Raw genomic sequence first — 22,912 nt, 5'->3', positions numbered from 1 at the left:
GCTCTATATATATGCGAAGAGAACGTGCTCTAAAGGGATTTAGATGTTTGTGGTATTTCTGTTCCAAAGAAACCCCAAAAACTCCTCATTTTACTAATTTTTTATTTTTCTGCTATATCTGTAAAACTGCAGAACAAGCAAACTTAAAATAACTTTATGATGAAGTTCAGGAAGAACGGCGTATATTAAAGTCTTCATGATATGGCTGAGCAGAGCCGCCACAGTGTTGCAGCTCGTTACGACTGTCCCACATCTGGTTTGTGTGAAATCAAGGCGTCCTTGAAACGTTTCTCTGTCCGTTCCTCTTTGAAGAGCGACGGCTGAGCTTTAACTCGACCTCGCCATGTGTTTCCACCAAACGCCAGCTGTGGCGCGTTGCTGGCTGTAATTAAAGATACGTTGTGTTAAGCCAGGAGATTTCTGCAGTCGGTGTAAATCTGCATCTGTTGGAACGTAATGATGGCGTGTTTATACCCGTCAGGTTTGTGTCTGTCCAGGTGCTCCAGTGTAAATCCGCTGCGTCGTCTGCGTATTGTTGCGGTGTTGGTGTGCAATCTGTTAGCAGGGCATTTGTGTGTTATCCCTGGGTTACTCAGAGGGCAGGATGAGGTCTGCTGCACATCAACAACAAGAGGCTATAATGAGCCAAATGTAAATAGTATATTTCCAGGGGGAGAAGTTTGATGGTATTTCTACCAAACATCTGCTTCTTGTCTCCTGCAGACTCCGGAAGACCACGAGGCTGAGACGGGGATCAAGTCCAAGGAGGCTCGCAAGTATATCTTCAACTGCTTGGATGATATGGCACAGGTACGCTGTCCGCGCAGTGTTGCCAGATTGGACAGGTTCTGTTCAATTGGGCTGCTTTTGAACTTTTGGCTGGAAGAAACACATTTGGACTGGTTTTTAGGAAATGTTTAGAGGAAAGTAGCTGACGTTGTGTGGCAGAAAAGCACAAAACTTTTGACAAAGCTTTTATGTTATTAGCTAATTTACTTTGAAATGAAAGTGAAATCATCAATTATTAGTACTTGGTTAATTAAGTGGCACTGGGTAGTAGAGAAGCAAAACAGAAATCCCAGTGCAACATCATGACTTAAAAAGACACAACCAAAAAAACCCACAAGTTTTATTGTCTTTCAGCAGCCGATTCCTAATCAATCAATAGTTTGTCTTAATCAATTCCTAGTCCTGGGAGTTCTGAACCAATTCAAAATGCTTAAAAATCTATTTTAGACTGCTTAATTGTTTGTAAAACTAGATTTTGAATAATTCTTTGATGGTTTTTTTATTTAAGCAAAAGCTACACAGCTGAGCTAACCTGACAGTGGCCATTTAAATTTCAGAAACGCATGAAACTGATGAAATATGATTCAGTACGGAGCTGGATTTTAAAAAATAAATGTTCTGTTTGTTTACACTATCTTTTCTTCTTGTCATTCACATAATTTAAACAAAATCTCTAAATAGAAAAACATGTTTCTGAATTAAAGGTCATTTCTGAAGTGAATCGTGACGATAAAAATCTAACTCAGATGCAAATCTTTAAACAAGGTTTGCATCTCTAATATACACATGTGGTGGTATTAAAATAACTTTTATTGAGCTGATTCTTTGGAATTGGGCGCCGTTATGTTGTGTTTGGGCTGGAAACTGTCAGCCAGATCTGGCAACCCATCAGAGCAGGAATCTTCCTTCACAACAAGTCGAACCAGAGAACTATTGCTTTCTTCTGCTCTGCCTCTCACGTCCAACACAAGCAGGTTAAGGTCCAGAGCCGGTTTGATCCATCGCGTCCTGACAATTATCTATCAAATGTATGAAATCCTTTTAAATATTTACGCTGCTGAGGCCGGATCTCCAGCTGCAGCAGAGTTCAACTGATGCACGGAGTTTTACAGAGCCGAATGAAAGCAGCTGTTTGCTGAAACTCCCACACGGCTCTCCGCCTGTCTAATAGCTAACAGACATTCTAACTGAAAATGTGCAGCGACTGGCTAACAGGCCTTGATGCGTTCACTTTGTTTCCTTATTTATGCTGCTGGGTGCGGGCTGTGGCTGTTCCTCATCTGTATTTCATGTAAGCATGTAATAACCAAACCCACTAAATGCCGCTGATATCCTAAACCTCAGCTAATTTTCTCTTAGGGGACAAACCATGTATGGTTAGTTCTTCAGAGTGTAGCTGGATAGCATTGTGTCAAGTGTAAAGCTCGGTGAGGGGGTGTTATGATGTGGGTCCGGCCACTTATAAAAGAGCTAATATATCTTTCCGAAAAGTTACTTGTAAATTAGTTTTGTCTTTTTTCAAATATAATAAAATATTTGCACAAGAAATTTAGACAAAAAAATTTGTCAGATTTTGTGTTTTTGCAGTGTAGGGTTGGGGAGATTTCTCTATCATGTTCCCATGACGGATCAGAATCTGAGTGATGTTTACCTGTGTATATATCACCCTTACCTGATTCTGCTGGTAGATAAAGGGCTCAGTGATGATTAATGTGGCTCAAATGTCATCGTCACGTTCCGTGGTTGAGCTCCTGATAATCGTTTCCAAGATGAAAAGGTTTGGGCAGGTGGATTTCCTCTGTTGGTGGATGTTCATCTTGATTACATCCAGACAGCGGCCCCTGGACAAACCAGCCATGCGGACACCCGACACATGTTGCTGCTTAAATGATGGAGACAATTACGGAGGTTCAGTAGTGCCCTGGGCCAGTGTCAGGCCGGTCTGGAATAACGTGGTCAGCTGGGACGAGATGGTATCACTTCCTGGGATTGTTGGGTTTACAGCACCAGGCAAACGGTTTAATGAAGCCAACCTGTGCTGGCATGATATCCCCTGGGTTATCTGTATCTTCGGTGCTTCCAGCTCTGTATCCTGTCTTCCTCTGTTGCAACACGATTCGATTTACCAAAAAAACACGTGGAGGGGAGATTCAGAGCTGCTAACATGGGGTAAAAATGGCCTGTTTTACCCAAACCCACTGTCCTGACCGCATAAACAAGTCAGCACTGTGGACATCTGTGCCTGCGTTTATAATGGATGATATAGCTGAAGGCCCTGCAAGGCCGAGGGGCGGGGAGCCAGGAAGTGATAATGAACCTCCTTTTAGTCGTGGGAAATGTGTGGAGGCTCCAGTCATGAGTATATCTAATTGAAGGGAAATCAGACACCAGCTTACAGTAAATGCAGGACTGCAGGAGGAGTCCGGTGGAGAGCGAAGGAAGGAAGGCCGGAAATACTGTAAACATCCACCGTAATCTGCTGTCCTTCGGTTTCTTTACTGATAACCGTGACAGGAAGGCCAGGGGAGCATCGTGGTCTTCCTTCTGCTGCACCGCCCTGTAAAAGGCTCATTCTCCATTTCATCATGTTAAAACCATAAACAGTCATGTATTTTATTGGAATCTTCTCGCACAAAATAGCCTGAGTGTTTGATGGGGAGAAGTCAGAATCAACCGATCCACTTTTTTCACTTCCAATGCGATACAGATATCTGAGGTTCAGCATCAGCTGATACTTATCCTATACAGAAAATCAGAATTGACTTAAAACTAGTTAGTCTATTAAAAAAATGTAATCAGATTAATCACCCTCTAGACCTGTGAGTAATAACTGAGCGTAACTTTATACGCTTGAACTACAAAAAAGCATGTTTTGGAAAATGACATGCAAACCAAACATCTCAATTTTCTTATACTCATGAAGGTTTAAAATAATTATTTTGTTTCCAAAGTAGAAGGACAATTGACCATTGCAATACGCTTTACTTTGGTTTTATCTTTTTGTTGTTGTTTTTAATACGCTCTAATGTGGCGTTTCTTTTTAAAGCAGTCTGACTCTCTGCGCTCATCTTTTCACTCATGTTTGCGGTTATTTGCTGATCGAAGTATGATGCTGTGTAACAGCTGCTTTGAACTGGGTAACCCTGCATGGGCGAGAGGCTTTGAGGTCAAAGCACAAAATACGATTAATCAGCTTTAACACATGTCAATACATGCGATTAAGCTAAAAGGTTTATCGCATTAATGTTGACAGCCCCACTTAAAACGTAACCAAAGAGTGAGTGAGTTGCTAGGTAACCAAGGAGTGAGTGAGTTAGTTGATGCCACCAACTAGGTGAGCAGTTTTAGCCTTTTCTCTGCCTACATCTCCCAGAATGCTGTGCGAATCTGGATCAGAGTCTGGTGAAATTATTGAATATTCTACCAGATGTATTATCCAGTGATACTGATCATGTTACACATTGATTGATTGACCAGTTTCAGTCTCTGCTTTTCCCTGGTTGTGTAAAAATGATTTGGGATGACGTTGGAGGCAGGACCGTCTCCATGTCACCGAATCTCTGACATGCAGGCCTGATGACAGACGCAGCCTGGTTGATCTTGTTGCTCGACATCTGATAGCCTTTCCTTCAGAAATGCTCCTCGCAGCACACACAGGACTGCCTGTGGTGTTTTGCTGTTTTTGGGGTTTTAATCAGTTTTAAAGAATTGGAAATGCCCTCTTCAGTTAAATCAGTAGATGATGGGAACATTTCCTCTCCTTTTTTGTTCATTTATCACTTCTGTTGGACCTGATTGTTCACATTTCCCCAAAGTCATCTCCCTACAGAGGACATTGTGATTATTTCTCACCTCATTTCGCAGATTATTCCTTTATCGAAGCCAGCGGAGATGACAAACAAAGAGGCACGGCTGCAGAAGCTGAATAGCCTGCATGAAGACAGGGGCTTGAATCAGATTTGCCGTGTTGACTGGCAGCACATCTGATAGACCCTGGAGCAGACCCGCAGATAAGCGCTGCATCTTTATGAAAAACAAGCCTGCTTCCTCCACACAGCAGTCACAATAAACAAGGCTGCCTGTCTGCTGCCTGGTCCTGCTCCCGCTGCCTGACAGGCTGCTCAGCAGCTACATCCTGACCTTGTTCCCCTCCGCTTCGTCCCTCACCAGACGCCACGACACTAAAAGTAGCTCAGAATCAGAATTAGTGCCTCACACACCGAATCAGTCTTTGCTTATGTGCGAAGCGCTAAAGCAGAAAGTCGGCTGCCTTGCCAAGTATTTACCCACAGCCTGGGCCGCAGTGTTTATTACGGCTGAAGCAGCTTGATGTTTCAAGGCAGCTTCCCAGAATTTCCCTCAGAACATATTTACATTAAGATGCCGTGTCAGCTTTTTCAGAGCTGCTCACAAACTGATGTCCTGTGTGAAACTGACAGCCAGTGGCGCTGTTTATTGAGTTCCTCCGTTTTGTTTGTTTTTACGTCTTTGGAGAAGATAAAATTCTCGCTGAAGGCCCCGGGACATTTTTCATCTGCTGCTATGAATACCAGTGAAAATGTTTCTAATCCCACTGCAGAACAAGGTTATCACTGAGCTCTGACACACTCCTTAAATTACGAGACCTTCTGTGTATTATTAGCTTCCTTCTTGGGAAAATGATGTGGTGGAGATTTGTCTGATACCCGGAGCCCTGAATCATGCTTGGAGGAACCTGGAGATGCACCAATCACAGATTTTAAAGTTGATTTCTGATGATCTTGTAAACTTCTGACCTACAAAAACTGATTTTAAGAACTACCATTAATAAAAAAAAACATCAGTATTTTTCTTCTTCCTGAATTAACTGAAAATTTACAACAAAATTAAGTTCAAATACAGGAAGATTTTTTCCCCCAAAACAATCTCAAATCACACAGCTGGCTTTCTCATGATCACCGAAAATCTACAAATACATTAAAATCATCCAGGTTATGGGATTAAGAAATATATAAAACCCAACAGAAAATAATTTCAGGATCATTTCTTTACTCCCTTGCAGAACAGATTATACCTCAATATTTCTTTATTTTCCTTTTTTGCCTTCCTGAAAATGTGATGAACCTCAAATCACAAGAAATTCCATATTTCTTTGTTTCTAGTCAAAAATAAATTGCTGTCCAACTTAATCTTTAAGAATTTCTCTGATTTCCTTTTATGCATTATGACAGATGTTTAAGTTGCTTTTCTGCTGTGTTTTATTGTGTTGTTTACTTTTGTCAGTAGTGCTGCGAAGAATGTGTCCAGTTAAAGTACACCTTTATGCAGATGATGTCATAGTTTACAGATTAGTTGTACAGATTGCATCACTGTGTACTTTAGTGTGGTTTGTTGGCCCTTATTATTCCATCCATCCATCCATTTTCTTACACCCTTGTCCCTCAGTGGGGTCAGGAGGTGCTGGTGCCTCTCCAGCTACCGAGAGACTGGGTCACCCTGGACAGGTCGCCAGTCTGTTGCAGGGCAACACAGAGACACACAGGACACACAACCATGCACACACACACTCACACCTAGGGGCAATTTGGAGAGGCCAATTAACCTGACAGTCATGTTTCTGGACTGTGGGAGGAAACCGGAGTACCCGGAGAAAACCCACCATGCACAGGGAGAACATGGAGACTCCATGCAGAAAGACCGGGGCCGGGAATCGAACCCAGAACCTTCTTGCTGCAAGGCAACAGCTCTACCAACTGCACCACTGTGCAGCCCGCCCTTATTAATCCTAGAGCGAATATATTTTTATGTGCACAGCTGAACTCTGCTCTCTTTTCAGTGTTTTTAACAGTTAAACATCGAGATGAAAGTTTAATGCTTTCAAACAATCAAAAAACTCTCCCAGTGAGATAAAAGCATTATATTTTTTTTCTCACTGTGAGAGTTTTTCTGTTATATATTATGTTATATGCTATGTATGTCAAATGTTTAGCTTGTAAGTCTGTGTCTCCTGGTTATTAAATAATGTTTAAATCTGTAACAAACCCTGTTTTCTTCCAGGTGAACATGACATCAGACCTGGAAGGGAGCGACATGCTGGCGGAAAAGGCAGACCGGAGGGAGTTCATCGACCTGTTGACCAAGATGCTGACTATCGACGCTGACAAGAGAATCACCCCCATCGAAACACTCAACCACCCCTTCGTTACCATGTCGCATCTCCTCGATTACCCTCACAGCACCCAGTACGCCCTTTTATTGCCGTTTGCACCGTTTCCGCGGTTGTGCGCCACGTGGGCTCACTCCTGCTCTGTCTGTGCAGCGTAAAGTCATGCTTCCAAAACATGGAGATCTGCAAGCGTCGTGTCAACATGTACGACACAGTCAACCAGAGCAAAACGCCCTTCATCACCCATGTGGCCCCCAGCACCTCCACCAACCTCACCATGACCTTCAACAACCAGCTGAACACTGTGCACAGCCAGGTGAGACTCGAAGGAGGCAGATCACTGAACTCATGAGTTGTGTCCTTATTATGACGATGACTTGCAAAAGTATTCACACCTCTGACACAAATTTTGATGAGTTTTATTGGGATTTAATGTGAAAGACCAGGAGTTCCCAAACCTTTCCATGCCTAATATCTCATAACTCTTGAAATAAGACAGAACTGATATAGGAGCTTGTTTAAAATGAATAATTTATTTAATATGAAAGTTCCACTGTCAAATTATTTCACTTGTATTAGGACATTTTACCCATGTTATAAGTGAAATAATCTACCAGAGGAACCAGAAATAGACTTAAAATTCTTGGTAAGATTTTGTGTTTTTGCAGTGCGGGTATAAATACTTTTGGAGAAGCTGATTTATCGTTATTTATTTAAAATTTAAATTGTCAAATTTGAGCTTGACTAATAATTAGCACATATCAGAGTATTTGTTTGAGAATTACTAAAACAAAAGCCAATTAAAAAGCTACAAACTGTGTATTTTATAATCAGTAGTTCCTCATCTTCCCTGCCAGAAATGAGCCGTTTCTGCTGTCATTAGGTCCGTTCTTCCTGTTGTCAGTTTATCAGCCTCTCTCCATTTTGGTGCCTGGATTTCTGTCTGCCCAGAGTTTCTGTCTGTGGCCCGGTCCTGTGGGATTGTCACAAAGTGCTGATCACACACACGACAAGCCGCGCTTCCTGCTTGCCCAGCATCCCTGGGCTTCCAGGGCCTTAAGAATCCCTTCGCCAGGCTTCCTCGCGCTCCCGTCCGCGTCTGTCTTCTCTTCTTTCCTCCCGTTTGGCTGCGCTGAGCCTGTGGTGCTTTACCGCTCTGTTCCCCAACAATCTGTGAATCAAAACTGCTGACTTTTGGCTTGTGCAGGAATCACATAGCTTCTGGTTACAAGGTTTACCAGATTGTGCACAGCTACAAATCCAACTCTACCTTCGCTGTCGCCAGCTATACTGAATGAGCTCATATAAGCGGCAAAAACGTCGTCTTGCTGTGATTTAAATGCATCAACATTTCCTCCTGCCTGTCTTTCCTGCAACTGGCTCTCAGGGCAACTAAACAGGCTCGAGTTACTGATTTATTTTTCTCAACTCATTTGCAAAACTGGAGAGTGTTTTTGGCTTGTTCTTTGCTCCTTCTGTGCCTGTTTTTGATGAATGCCACAGAAAAATATTGATCATGTTTTCCCCTCCTAATGTTCATCACACTCTCTAAAGAGAGCAAATGAAAAATGAAAGCTCTGCTCCTACACACACCTAATGCAAAAAGCTAAAATTAGACGTTGTCTCATGGTACAAGTCCTCATCTGAACAGAAAAAAACCTTCCTTTTAAAAGTGTTTGTTTCCCAGAAGATATTCCACACGTCTAATGCTTAAAACATGCAGAAGTTACCAAATTTACATAACTATGCCATCACAGCTGACTGGAAATGTAATTCTGTCAATCGTAACCGAGATGGAAACTAGGCAGGAACCTTGTGACGTGTGATTTATTAACTTTTCCACACAGATTGACACTTTGTGTGAAAAGCTGATGTAGTTTTGCTCCAGGCTGATTTCTAAGATCACATGTCACATTTCAGTGGGAATAAGAAACATTTCTGCTTCTGTCAGGTTCATGTTGGCACTATGTCCGAACTTTACATGAACTCATCATGGACATGAGTATCACATTCACTTTTCACTGATGCAATTCAATCAATCCCTTTTTCCGGGTGCATTATTATTATTATTATTATTATTATTATTATTATTATTATTATTATTATTATTATTATTATTATTATTATTATTATTAATCAGTATAAAACTCTAGGGATTTTTAAAGCTAATAATTTGGTGCACAAGTTTGAAGAAAAAGTCAATTTGGTTAGAGGTGACTTTGAAATAATCATTTGAATTGTTCAGCATCATGATGCTGCCACCACCAGGCCTGATGCGCAGTAGTTGATTTAAGTTTAAGTCAAATAATAGTTCTTCTTTATTACATTTTTGCAGTGTACAACTATTCCTGGCAGCAAAACAGTCCCTCAGCATGATGCTGCTACCTTCTCTGGGTTTGGACGTCTTTTCTGATCATGAACGAAAGAATCTGGCTACATTTTTTTTGCTCTAATGCGTAATTGGGAAAGTTATTGAACATTTTCTGCAAAGAATATAAAAATATTGCGTTTAAGTGTCTTCTAACTCTCACCTGCAGGTGGCAGTATTTTTTACTTGAGTCAAGTAAGCGTGAATATTGCAAAATTGCAAAAGCAGTGATTTTGACTTAAACAAAATGTGTGTGTTGTTACTAATTTTACAATATTAGTTAGTAAAATTGGAAATATTTGCCAAATATTTGAAATATTTGTCAAATATTGCAAAATGTGTCGGTAGTAACACACAATCTGTGATTTTCATTGTAATCAAAAATCACAGATTTTGTGAAATAAATCAGTGATTCAGGCAGAATTATGTTAAATGACTAAACATTTATTTCGCTGCAATTGGAGACATTGAATGAACGTCTGTAAGCATTTGATCCTTTGTGCACCATTTTGCACTTGTGTGAATTATTTGAAATATTTAAATTTAAATTTTTTTGATCTTTCATTGGGGATGCAAACAAAATCCATAAACACGTCCAACCGATTCTTTCTTTTAAAATTCATTAAAATAACATATTTTCAGCCCACAACAAAACCAGAATGTATGACCAGCGCTGTAAATATTAATAAACACCCAGAAGCAATTTATTCTAGTAAAAACCGATACTGTGGTAAACAGCTCACATGATTCAACTGCATTTACTTTCAGGGGATTTTGTGTCATTGAGTTATTATTCATGCAACCGTGGCATTGATTGCATTTCCACTCACATCCTTTTTCTCCACCTAATTAATCAAATCAGCGGTTTGCATATTTTAAGATTCCTCTGCTCTGCCTGCTCCCAGGTTCTTCCTCTGGGTTTCATTATTTCTCTCCAGATTGTTTCAGTTGTAAGCTGATTCCATCCCACCTCCCTGTCATCCCCATCAGAACCTCCACCCTCATGACTTTTATTTTGGTCCCATCATTCCTTTAGGCCACCAACCTGGCTCCCTCCTCCACCAACAATGCCACCCTTTCCTTTGCCAGTCCTGACGTCTCCATACTAAACTACCAATCTGCACTCTACCAGCCCTCTGCCGCCTCCATGGCGGCTGTGGCCCAGAGGAGCATGCCGCTGCAGCCGGGGGCGCCGCAGCTCTGCGCCGCTCGGCCCGACCCCTTCCAGCAGGCGCTCATCGTCTGCCCTCCGGGATTCCAAGGTAACCACGTTAACGTCAGCATGGCAAAACTTCAGAATATCACTGCAGATTTTTTAGTTCAGGTGTTCAGAAAGGAAACTCAAATATTATTGTCACATTTGAATCTTTCAGGGCAAAGAAAATCTGAGCAAAAATGAAAAAAGCTGTTTTAAAATGATGGTTGCGTACATTAACCATCCTGGCTTCATGTGAAAATGTACTTACTTTATGAATTAAATGTAATCAACTATTTTAACGATTTAAACAGAAGAATGAAGACCTCAGAAAGCAGCACATCTGAAGTTATTCAAGATTACTTGAGTACATCTGGGTCATGAAGCAGGACAAAGATTTTCGAGTAGCCTAGTCAAATCCCGTTCTTAAATCCAGCTGTGAATTGCCTTGAACAGGCCATTAATGCAGAAAAATCCTCCAATGTAGATGAATTAAATCAGTTCATGAACCTAAAACTCCTCCTCAGCGACTTGTTACCTGTTAAACGCTGCTAGAGCTCAACCAGAGGAAAGTTACACTTTCAGTAATAAATGAAAGCATCATTTCAGAATTATGTTTTATATTTATAGAAACATCTCAGTGCAACAAAAAAAAAAGCAAATGAAGATTTAGAATTTTGTTAGATTCATATGTGAGTGTCTGCTGAGAGCAACGTCATTAACATCATCCACTAGTAGAATAAGCTGTCAAAGGTCATTGGGATTAAACTGGCAGTTCACAGAGTGCTATAGACGAGATTAATGGGAAGTTCAATGGAAGGAAAAACTGTCAAAAGAAAGCTTTTACAAGAAACAAGGATGACTTCAGTCAAGGTGCGAATATCTGATGAGAAAATTAATTATGTGTTTTAATTAAGATAGTTACCAAAATGAACAGAAATAAATGCTTTAATTATCTCACTCTGTGTGATGAATAAATATGTGAGCTTAACTTTTTGATACAAGAAACCATTTTTTCAATGATACTTTTATTTTCTCTTGATTCACCTGCATGATTTCAGCACACGAAGCAGAAATGCATAAACTCTGAGTTATTTTAACTCTGATCTGATCTGAGCGCCTTTCATGCTATTTTTATGACGTTCTTGGCTTGTGTTTTATTCATGAGCAGGTTTGCAGGCGTCCCCTTCCAAGCACACCAGTTACTCTGTCAGGATGGAGAACGCGGTTCCCATAGTGACGCAGGCTCCCGGTGCCCAACCTCTGCAGATCCAGCCTGGCCTCCTCACACAGGTAAGGGGCATATTCCCACATTTTAACTTTATTTATTTATTATAAGAAAGAAATCTGGCCTGGCTCAGCATAATTACTGTTTTACAGCAGGTTCCTCTGAAAACACACAAATATACATCACATCCCATTAATTAACACACAGAGACATACCAATTTACAAAACAGTTGAATATTTACACTGAACAGTGGTTGTAAAAAAAAAACACATTGAAGAAATGATGCATGATTCTTATTAAAAATTCTTATGTTGAGATTGACTTTATATGTTAGAAAATGATCTTTGGTCATAACAGTTTTTAAAGGCTGGTAGTGATAAGTGTCATAGTTGATTGGGTTTAAGCATCAGAGCAGAAAACCTTCATAATAATACAGTTTAATATTGCTGCACAAAGCATAATTTCAAAAAGTTAAAGCATTTGAATAAGAAAAACTATGAAATGAGGCGTTGTTATGAGTTTTTTAGGACTTATTGGGTTCCAAGATTTCATTAGAGAGCTGACAGATAAACATTGTTAAAAAATACAAAGTTAATTTAAAAAATCTGTTGTACTCAGAGCCGTTCAGGAATGGAATAAATCACATAAAAACAAGATTTTATCGTTAAAGGAGCACTGAAATTGTATTTTTATTTAATCGTATAGTATGACTTCTGACTAAATTTATGATATTATATGTTGATGTTGAAATGATCTCATGTGTTGCATGAATATTATTTGGGTTTGATCAGTTGGACCCCAGGAAGATCAGCTTTCTACTGTGGTGGAAACTAATGTTAATAAATAAACAAAAAAACTAAAGTATGATGGCATTAAGATAAATGTTTGAAACAGAAGATGTGGAATATGATCTAATTTTGAAATAAACATACATTTTTTGTTTCATCTTTGCAGATAAAGCTTGATAAGTTAGCTTAAAGACGTTCAGATGCGTTCAGTCGTCGGGTTCCTTTTTTCCCACAATCCCTCAGTGGTGTCTCTGGTTGGGGGAGGAAAACGCGGCCCCTGCCGGCAGCTGCTTCTTCCTGAGTGCGTTCAGGCCATCGCCCCCTCTGCTCTCACTCCTCTGTCTGGAAAGGTCCTGAAGTTTCATCTGCTCCCGCTGCAGCGACTCCCGCTTGCACAGAAACACTGCTGGTGTCTTCCATCGCCGCTCCGCGTCTTTCTCCCTATGGAAATTTCCATGCAGGCTTTAAATATCCCTGAGAATCCTGGGAGTTTAAATCGTTCCCTTATCTCTAGTTAATCATCCAGTAGGCAGGCATGCGAGGAGCAGAGCTGCATGCGCTCGCCTGTGCACGTGCGTGTGTTTCTACGGTGAGTTAATCTGTCAGACACCAAATGGTGATTAGCTCCATGGCTGCTTCCAAGTCAGGCGCTCCAAATTACAGGCCTCCCAGGATCTCCAGAGGTCAGGGAGAAGCTGGGGTGAGGCAGCAAAAAGTCAGCAGCGCTTTCAGCAGCCAGTCCTACGACGGGGTGATAGGGCCTCACTGAGAGAATAAAAAAATAAAATTACGAGAATAAAGTTGTGATAAAATAACAAAAAGTCAAATTATGAGAATAAAGTCTTGCTATGACTTTATTCTCGAAATATCATGACTTTCTTCCTGTAGTATCGTAACTATTCAGTAATAATATGATTTTATTATCACATGGCTTTATTCTTGTATTATTGCAACGTTTTTCCGTACAAGTTTATTCTCATAATTTTATGGCTTTATTCTTGTAACTATACATCTTTTAATTTTTTGTACTGTGGCCCTGATATTCCGCTGTAAGATCCAACCAAATAATGATTAAAATTGAGAGAAAAAGCAGTCTTATGTTGCAGTGATGTTCTTCCTCCGTGCCCTGCAGGTGTTCCTTGTCACCTCTGTCTGCACACATGTTAAACAAAGACAGGCAGTAGTTAACTGAAGCAGATGGCTTTTACAGGCCAGTGAGCAGAACACCTAATAACTGGGTATGTGGTGAGTGTGTTTATTCCTCTGCAGTGGGAGGTCTGAGCTCGCCTCTTGCTTGTTTACTGTTACCCACGGACTCTTTGCCCACCTTGAGCCAAGCCAAGGTTGGTCTCAAGCACCTGGCTGTGCAGAAACGGAGAGAGAGGGTGCAGCGAAGGTCGGGGGGTGAGCGGCTCTGAGCCGGGAGGCAGGGAAACCAGCGGGACCTTTATCTGGAGCAGGAATGCAGAAAATGTGGAAACAATTGGGGAGTGAGAGCCGGGGCTTTGAAAGGCCTGAGGTGACAAAGGGTTTCTCCCAGGCAGCCCGGGTCGCGGTGGGAGGCGGTGGGCCGCTGATGGTGATGGTGATGGTGGGCTCTGAGGAGAAAGAAAACAACCTCTTAACTGGGTTACCATTTCAGGGCAGACGAGCCAGTTACACAACGCAGACGGCGCGTGAGAAAGGCATGCAGAGTGGCAGGAATGGAGATAGAGCGAGCAGGAGACGGGCTGGACGTATTACAGTCTGTTAATGGGCCGCTGATAAAAGGGCCTGGATGTGGTCGGGATGTGAAGAACATCTCCAGAATGTTCCATTAGAGATGTCAGTCATTATGGCTGAGACAAAGCAGCCATGTTGCACCAGCTCCACCCCCAACCTTCAGCTCTGTGCAACCTGCCTCACACACAAAACAAACCAATCACATGCAACGATTACAGTACAGAAACACGGCCTGACAGAAGTGTTTTACCTCCTTACAGGGTTTTTTTTTTTGATCAAATATTTTATATCATCAAAATTAAACAATTAGAATCAGAACCTCTAAATCTGAGACATTGGTCTTGAGTCTGGAAAGGTTGGGACTGAGGTTCTGCTCCAAATGGAAGAGTTAAAGGTCCAATCACACTGGCGGATTGGGCTTCTGAGCCTGGAAACCCAATCTGCCTATCCATTAGAAATAAATAAAAGCATTTCACCCAACAAGTCAGATAAAAGATAACCTGAGTAAATATAAACTGTAGTTTACATTTCATTAATTGACAGCTTGGAGCAGACATCTGGTTGTTTAGCCTTTAGCACCAGCAGCTAACGCCACAGATTCTGATAGCTTGAGATTCTCGTGGAGAGATATTTGTAGTTTTTGAGTTGTTCCGTGTTGGACTTGCAGTCTCAAACTGATAGCTGAACTTTCTCCTTCAAGACTTTCTTGTAATTGAAAAGAAAATGTGAGTCCTTCAGAATCAATCCTCTTCAAGCCCCAGACCGTCACTCTGCCACCGCGACGGCTGTGCTTTGTTTTTCGTCTTTTTGCCAACTTCTTGGCGTCCAACTGCTGCTTTTTTATTAGTTTTTTGAGATGAGAAATTGAACCAAAAAAGTGGGTAATCCTGGTTAGTAAGTGATTTTGGATGGATGTTTTTCCCTAAATGAATGGAATCATTATTCTGTGTTTACTTAGGTTGTCTTAAAGTGAAAGTAGTTGATCTGAAGCATGTAGCTGTGACCACAAAGCAGAAAAAGCTCTGAAGACATTTCTGCAACACATACTGATGGTGTTGTAAATAGATGCATAAACGCTATTAAAGGAACAATTCATTAGCCATGACATTAAAGTGCTAATCAATAGAGCTGCATTAAACTGCTAGGGCTACACACACACACACACACACACACACACGCACACACACACACACACACACACACACACACACACACACACACACACACACACACANCACACACACACACACACACACACACACACACACACACACACACACACACACAGGCGTGTTCAGACACACATGGCACATCTGCAGGCAGATTACGCCTGATAGGTCTCTGCTTCTGCATAAGAAATTCAAAGAAGACTCTTTCAGAGCAACCTGAAGAGAGGTAGGAATCTAATTAGAGCGCTGGTTGATTTGACACACATCACACACATAATCACAGGCAAGCATCACACACTCAGCTGCTCATGTTCGCACCCCAGACACACACACGCACTCAAAAAAAGGATCTGAGGTGTCTTTATTAGGTCCGGCCCTGCGCTCTCTTCTTGATGGATGTTTCCCTCACATTGACAAACTTTATCAGATATTTTCCCTCTAGCTACTCTAGTTGGAGTTTAATGTTACCACTTGTGCTTTTTGAAAAGAAACCACCATTTTCTCATGCTACATTATTTAAAATATTTAAATACCAACATAAAAAACAAAAATGGTCAGATTTTTGCTCCTGCCTGTTGCTGTTCAGGCGACACTTCACATAATTTTAGATTTCCTTCTTATAGATTGGAGGAGAGCATCTGTGAACTTAAGTTTCCAGGTTTTGTCCCAGATTCTTTATTGTATTGATGTCAGGACTTTGACTAGGCCATTCTAGGATGGAAGCCATCCCATATCATCTCTGGCTCTATATTTAGGATGGTGGTCCAGCAACCTCTCACAGGTTTTCCTCTCGGATTGATCTGGATTTATCTCCATCCCTCTTTCCATCACCTCTGACAAACAGTTTGTTTCTGGCAGTGGAATAATTAGGCCTTCACTTCATATTCAAACCTATGTGTAAAATAAATACGCTGTGTGTATTTGCATTGAATGCCCAGTAATAAGACATGTTTAATGCTAGAATTAGTTTACTGTAAAACATTGTGCATTGCTATGTGTTAGCATTACTTCAAATGCCAGTAAAATACATTGAATTTTTTAGTTACTTTGTATATTACCTGGCCAGCTTTCAGTTTTCTGTCTCCTTGTTGTGACCTTTAAACCGTCGGTCTGACCCGGGTTCTGTCTCTGCAGCAGGCCTGGCCCAGCGGCACCCAGCAGATCCTGCTGCCTCCAGCGTGGCAGCAGCTCACCCACACCTCCGTCCAGCACGCCGCCGTCATCCCAGACTCCATGGGCAGCACACAGACTCTCGCCAACTGGAGGTAAACATTTCAGTAGTTTCTACACGGTTCATGCAGGGGTTTGAAAATGCTTGAATTTCAATGAGGCGTCCTCAAGGTTTGGAAAGTTCTTGATATCCGTCTAAAGTCCTTGAACATTCTTGATTTTCCAACTGCAGTGTTTTATAATACACTGACATTTAATTAAAAAACTAATTTTGTAAAGCGTTATTTACAGTTGAAACCAGATTTTATTATACACCTAATGAAAAGACACACATTTTTTTCTTCTCTGACTAAAGTTAAATGAGAATAAACTGTTCCTGTTTTAGGCCAGTTCATAAAACCAAAATAATTTATATGTTTAAGAGATTTTTTGTTACTTTCTTTGTAAATTATGTTTAAGCATGTAATTAACACAATTTGCTTGGTTTGTTTCAATTTACTTAATATTTATTATTCCTAATGGCTCAATTACTTATTGATCTGTGTAACAGAAATAAAGGTCGGATTGTATTTCATACATTAAACAATGTTTTTTAAATTGGGGACTTTTTTTGTTGAATTAGTGTTTTGTGTGCAGGTTGTGTGAGAAGGAGAATTGAAATCATAAAATGTTGCTGTATTTCAGTTTACGTTGTCTCTGCTGCAGGATGTACAATACTACCACAAGACATTATTAATAATCTTAATGAACGATATAATATGTGGATTGAAACTGTCTTTCTTTAGTACATTTGTGTTGTTTTTTATTTCCAAACTGATGCATTAACTCAGGAATCTTTGCTTCTTTAGTAACTTAATCTTCAGATGAGATCATGTGCTGGTTGACCTCAGAGAAATGGAGGATATGCTGTATCTACATAGAGACGCCAGGCAGAGTGCAGCCTGTCACTGAAGTTAATTGATGAATGGGAGGCTAGATGGAAGCAGGATAGAGGGACATATACGTACAGATATATAATGTGCATGCATGGGAGGTTGCCGGGGCGATTGGATCCATTCAGGGCTGCCCGTCTGTGGGAAGTCAGCCCCCGCCCTGCCACTCCTTCCCCTCCTGTCCAGTCGCAGCTCTGTAGTCCTCAGAGAGAAGATCGGGAAAGTGTCGCACTTCCTCTGCAGAGCTATCGCTCCACAGCTGCTGGTGTCAGCTCCTCTGCCCTCCCTCTCTGCTCTCCTCTCGTTTTTTAGCCTCTTCAGAAAAGAGACCCGCTGCCACCTACTGGCTTCACTGTGAAATACTGTGTTCCTGCCAATGTTTACTGATTTGTATCATTATTTTTGCAGATCTATCTGATACTTTTTCTGCTCCTGAATAAAATAAAATATAATTGAAAATGTAAATATATTTTATCAATTCAGTTAAATTTTTTTTAACTCGTATAGATTTCATTTGGTAAGTTTAACAATTATGGTTTACAGCTTAAGAAAACCAAAAGATTACATTACATCAAATAAAAAATCTGAAATAAAAGAAAACAAGGCATGTAAGCCACAGACAATCATTCTTAGAAAGAAGTGTATTAATGGAAGGATTAGTGGAAGGAAAAAATTTGGTAGTCACAGATGGATCCATGACATGAGCTGCAACTGTGAGCTCATCTTGTAAACAAGACCTCAACATAGCTAATGAGTTAGCTAATGAGTTAGCTAACGTTAGCGCCAACAACACACAACAGCAAATCTTTCTTGTTAGCTCTTAATGGTCATTAACCAGAACTTCAACAGATATCAAACTTTACTCAAGTGGAAGCTTACAATACAGTCAAGTAAATTAGTGCTTTAGGATGAATTTATCCAGAAAAATTAATTTAGGGGAAGCCACATGTTAGCACAAAGCGCTAAGCTAAAGTGTAGCTCCACTATTTGTGCATTTACAGATTAGCAAAAGTGTACCTACCACTAATGATGTGGAATTAATGTATGTATGTTTGTTTGTTTCGCTACTTAAAATGAAACAACTTTCAAATAGTATTCTAGTTGATTGAGATGAATGTGCATCATTTGTGTCATTCTGCAGGAATTCCCATCCTCATGGGAGCCATTATAATCCCATCATGCAGCAGCCAGCCTTGCTGGCTGGTCATGTCACGCTCCCATCAAACCAGACTCTCAACGTGGGCGTGGCTCATGTCATGAGGCAGTCATCCACCAATAACAACTCCTCTTCCAAAAAGACCAAACAGCACCAGATGTCGACCAGGTATGCAAACTACTGATGAGGTATTTCTAAAGGAATTTATAGGGATAAAGGGGCAGTATTATGTAATATCAATTTGTTTAGCTTTACATCCTGTTATGATGTTATTCCCTCATTAAAAACATACCTGGATTTTTGCCTTGATGTTTTCATGCATGTTTGAGGAATCCTTTAATCTCCATGGCAACCATTCAGCTGTGCATAACGCCTGGCTGGACCTAGCCCCGCCTTTGAGACGTAGCTCCTCCTCACAGCTGCAGCTTCCAAACTATGAGCTTCTGCCTCACGGAGGCCCCTCGAACTACCCCACACTGCTCCTTCAGACTAGCCAGCAGCAATTAGCAAACACCTGGTAGAAACGGGGCATCTGCTGAGCTCATCGGAGGAGCTACTTCTCAGATCAATGCTAATAGTTAAAGGGTTGATCGAGGAGCCATGTTGTGATGACTTCCTAAAGGCGGAGTTTCAGAAAGAGCAGACGTTTCTAAAGAGACAGAGACTCAATTTCAAGGTTTTAAATTATGAAATATAATTCCTTTTAAGTCATTTTTGTTATATTTAGAATTTTTAAAACAGCTGACGATAACACTGTTACTTGAATGTTCTATAAAATGGCACTAAGTACATAGTACTGCCCCTTTAATGCTCCTGAATCTTCAGCCTCAGTGGCCTGATCTCTCGCCTCCACCCCTGTTTTTCCAAGGAACGTGTCGACCTACGAGGTGTCGTCCTCCCAGATGGTGCTGTCGCCGCAGCGATCCAAGCGGGTGAAGGAGAACACGCCCCCCCGCTGCGCCGTGCTACAGAACGGGTCGGCGTCCCACTGCCCACCGGCGCAGGGCTGCGCTGGAGGAGGGTGGGGCGCCAACGAAGCAGAGCAGGCTTCCAGCACCACCCGCGACCATCAGCACCAGCACCATGTCCCCAGACAGACCATCATCATCCCCGACACGCCCAGCCCCGCCGTCAGCATCATCACCATCAGCAGCGACTCAGAGGACGACGACCAGAAGCAGAACAACGGGTCGGTCCGGGTTTTTTTCTTCAGCGGGAAACTGCAACATAATTAAGAAAACCGATAAGATTTTAGGGTTAAATTATTATAATTTTTTTTTTTTTTACAAATTTTGTTGGACATTAAATTCTCTCAGTAATTATTGTGATAAACAATAATGTTATTGTTTTGAGACCATTTTCAAGTAATATGTTGATTATGTCCCTCTTAAACACCAATAAACTTTAATTTAGTAAAGAACCCATAACACTGGAATTAGAAGATGTTTAAAATATCCAAAATAAGATGCAACAAATAAAAACAACATTTATAACAGAAATTAAAAACCACACACAAGGAGAACCATCAGTAAAATGGATTGTATCGTGACGTGTCATAAACTAAAATTAGCCAAAATAATTAAAAGTTCATAGCAACTCGGAGCAATATGAAAGGTCGCCTGCTCTCTTTCTTTCCTATTTCAAAGACTGGGAACAAATTGAGAATCGAAATATGTTAAACATTCCTCCTAACTCTGTCTGTTTTCTGCAGCTCATCTTCCAAGCACAGAAAGAACGTCATCAGCTGTGTGACGGTCCATGATTCCCCAGAGTCAGACTGCTCCAGCCACAACAGCCCCTACAGCCTGGAGTCCAGACCCCACAACCACAACAACAACAACAGCTACGACACGAAAACCACCATCCTGGACAACTACAACAATGGGAACCCTCGCACAATCATCATCCCTCCGCTCAAGACGCAGAACAGTGAGGTGCCCAGCGAATGTGAGCGGCTGATGCCAGGTAAACGCCGCTTTAATAATTCAGATAAAGGTAAAAGTTGCTGCTTTGCAGGTGAACAGATTTATTTATTTTTCTACTGAACAGATGGACTGAATCATCAGAATATAGCTTACAAGTTTAAATCCTCCAATGGAGTGACATTGGGCAATAATCACATACCAGGCGGCGTGGCCGGGGGCGTGGCCTATCGACAGCAGCGCTCAGGACCACACCCACTTCAGCAGCAGCCACTCAATCTCAGCCAGGTACAGTAACAGCAAACAATCAATGTAACTGATCAATACCATGTTGTTTTGATTATGCTCCCTCATGGCAATATTTACAAGGTACACATTATGGAAAATTCACACTTTGCTCATTTTTGGGCTTCTATTTTGGTTTCTGAAAGCAGCCCAAACACTTAAAAAAATACGAATTAAAAAAAAAATTAATCACCCAGCTGTTTTGGCAATAAGTTCATGTTTTTTGGTGTTTGGAAAATGAGCCGTTTCAAAAACTTTCCGAATGTAACGTCTCAAATCAGCAGACGCTACCTGTCACCTAGCAACCCCAGCAAAACCCAGCCTGTCACCTAGCAACCAAAGCAGAGCTCCAGAACATTTGGTCAGTTAGTTTTATCGTTCTTAATTATTCTGACGATCAATCGGAGAGAAAAAAAATTCCACACTCTGCAGATTTTTCATTTCTAATATTTTATACAAAATTAGAAATGCATTAAAAATGCAAATAAACAAATAATACAGTTAAAAAATACATATAATAAACATTTATTGCCTAAAATGAAATAATTAAATATACATTCTCTTAGTGAACGTTTGATTATTTGTAGCAAATGATGCATCTGCAGATAAAAAAAATTATTCTACCTTCAATATGTGAAAAGTTCAGTGCTTTTTGCCTGACTTAACACCAATATAACTGCGCCGTTACCCAGCAACCCTAGCAGAGTTCCAGCATGTTTGGTCAGCTACTTTTACTGCTGTATGCACTGTACAAAGACAAGTGTTTTGTTGTTTACTTACCATCCAGAAATTACATGCTGCAGCCATGTTTTTGTTTTCTTTTTCTTGTGCAGGAGGCTCCACTTCTGCTTTTCAAAGATCTGTGTTTGTAAAGCTGTGCATCGTTTTGCAGCTATTTTCCTGTGCGAGTGTAAATGTTATGAGGCGTGGCCAGCAGCAGCTTATTTGTATTTAGAGGGACAGACACCCTAAAGCAGCTCGTAATGGAGCTCAGAGATGATCAGACTAAAATCTCATTATCTAAGAATGATTTTGTGTGAAACATGTAATGAGCATGTTTTGTATAGGCCATAGCTCTGTCCTAACCTGTTGAAGGAAGTATAATAGGACTGAACTCTGTGGGTTCGTCTGTTCTTTCAGGCTCAGCAGCACATGGTGGCCGAGCGAAACGCAGGACACCGCCGGCAGCAGGCCTACATCACCCCCAACATCGCAGCTCAAGCCCCGTATTCCTTCCATCACAACAGCCCCTCCCACACGGGCGGCGTCCACCCGCACCTGGCCGCCACCCACCTGCCCAGCCAACCCCACCTGTACACCTACACGGCCCCCGCCGCCCTGGGCTCCACCGGCACCGTGGCCCACCTGGTGGCGTCGCAGGGCTCGGCGCGCCACGCCGTCCAGCACGGGAGCTACCCCCCCAGCATCGTCCACCAGGTCCCGGTCAGCGTGAGCCACCGCGTGCTGCCGTCGCCCACAATGCACCACACCCAGTACCAGGCCCAGTTCGCCCACCAGGCCTACATCAGCGCCTCACCCGCCTCCACTGTCTACACTGGATACCCACTGAGCCCCACCAAGGTCAACCAGTATCCTTACCTCTAGAGACGAGCCGGACTGACACTGAAGGGGCCCGACCCCCGACCCAGCGATGCTGCTTCCTGCACTGCAAAAACACAAAACCTCGCTGCGTGTTTTTAGTCTAGTTTCTGATGCAAATATACAGCACCCTTGAAATAATACAAAACTTACAAGTAACTTTTCAGCAAGAAATAGGAGCTTTTTCAGTAATTAATTAATATTATAGATGTGAGATTATTGGTAGGTAGAGTGTAAAAATACTCAAGTAAGAGTAGCACCGCTTCAACAAATTTAAATTCAAGTAAAAGTAAAAAGTAGCCGTCCAAGAAATTACTCAAGTAAGAGTAAAAAAGTATTTAGAAAGCCACATCAGTCAATTAATATTTAAAAATTACAAAATCAGACCGATAAAGTTATGTGGAATTGTAGGTATTTTAAAGACTAAAATTAAAATAATTCAT

At 41.4% G+C, this 22,912-nt stretch overlaps 1 protein-coding gene across 2 annotated transcripts in view; it reads left to right on the top strand.

Moving 5' to 3' along the window:
• The window catches only part of hipk2 (homeodomain interacting protein kinase 2), a 93,873-nt gene extending 71,295 nt beyond the window's left edge, over positions 1–22,578 (top strand). The window contains exons 5-15 of one of the 2 annotated variants that reach the window (XM_008436538.2): positions 724–810; positions 6,826–7,010; positions 7,088–7,250; positions 10,435–10,564; positions 11,669–11,790; positions 16,540–16,670; positions 18,649–18,831; positions 19,532–19,852; positions 20,375–20,628; positions 20,713–20,873; positions 22,011–22,578. In XM_008436538.2, the coding sequence (XP_008434760.1) occupies positions 724–810; positions 6,826–7,010; positions 7,088–7,250; positions 10,435–10,564; positions 11,669–11,790; positions 16,540–16,670; positions 18,649–18,831; positions 19,532–19,852; positions 20,375–20,628; positions 20,713–20,873; positions 22,011–22,475 (2,202 nt within the window). In that variant the 3' untranslated portion in view covers positions 22,476–22,578. Of the gene's footprint in view, positions 1–723; positions 811–6,825; positions 7,011–7,087; positions 7,251–10,338; positions 10,565–11,668; positions 11,791–16,539; positions 16,671–18,648; positions 18,832–19,531; positions 19,853–20,374; positions 20,629–20,712; positions 20,874–22,010 lie in introns of both variants that reach the window. The other variant, XM_008436537.2, reaches the window with a different exon arrangement.
• Positions 22,579–22,912: the final 334 nt, after the last annotated feature.

Source organism: Poecilia reticulata, linkage group LG19 (genome assembly GCF_000633615.1).
Source record: "Poecilia reticulata strain Guanapo linkage group LG19, Guppy_female_1.0+MT, whole genome shotgun sequence".
Taxonomy (NCBI): Eukaryota; Metazoa; Chordata; class Actinopteri; order Cyprinodontiformes; family Poeciliidae; genus Poecilia; species Poecilia reticulata.
The sequence above is the reverse complement of the archived record's forward strand: the minus strand, read 5'-3'. Positions and strand labels throughout refer to the sequence as shown.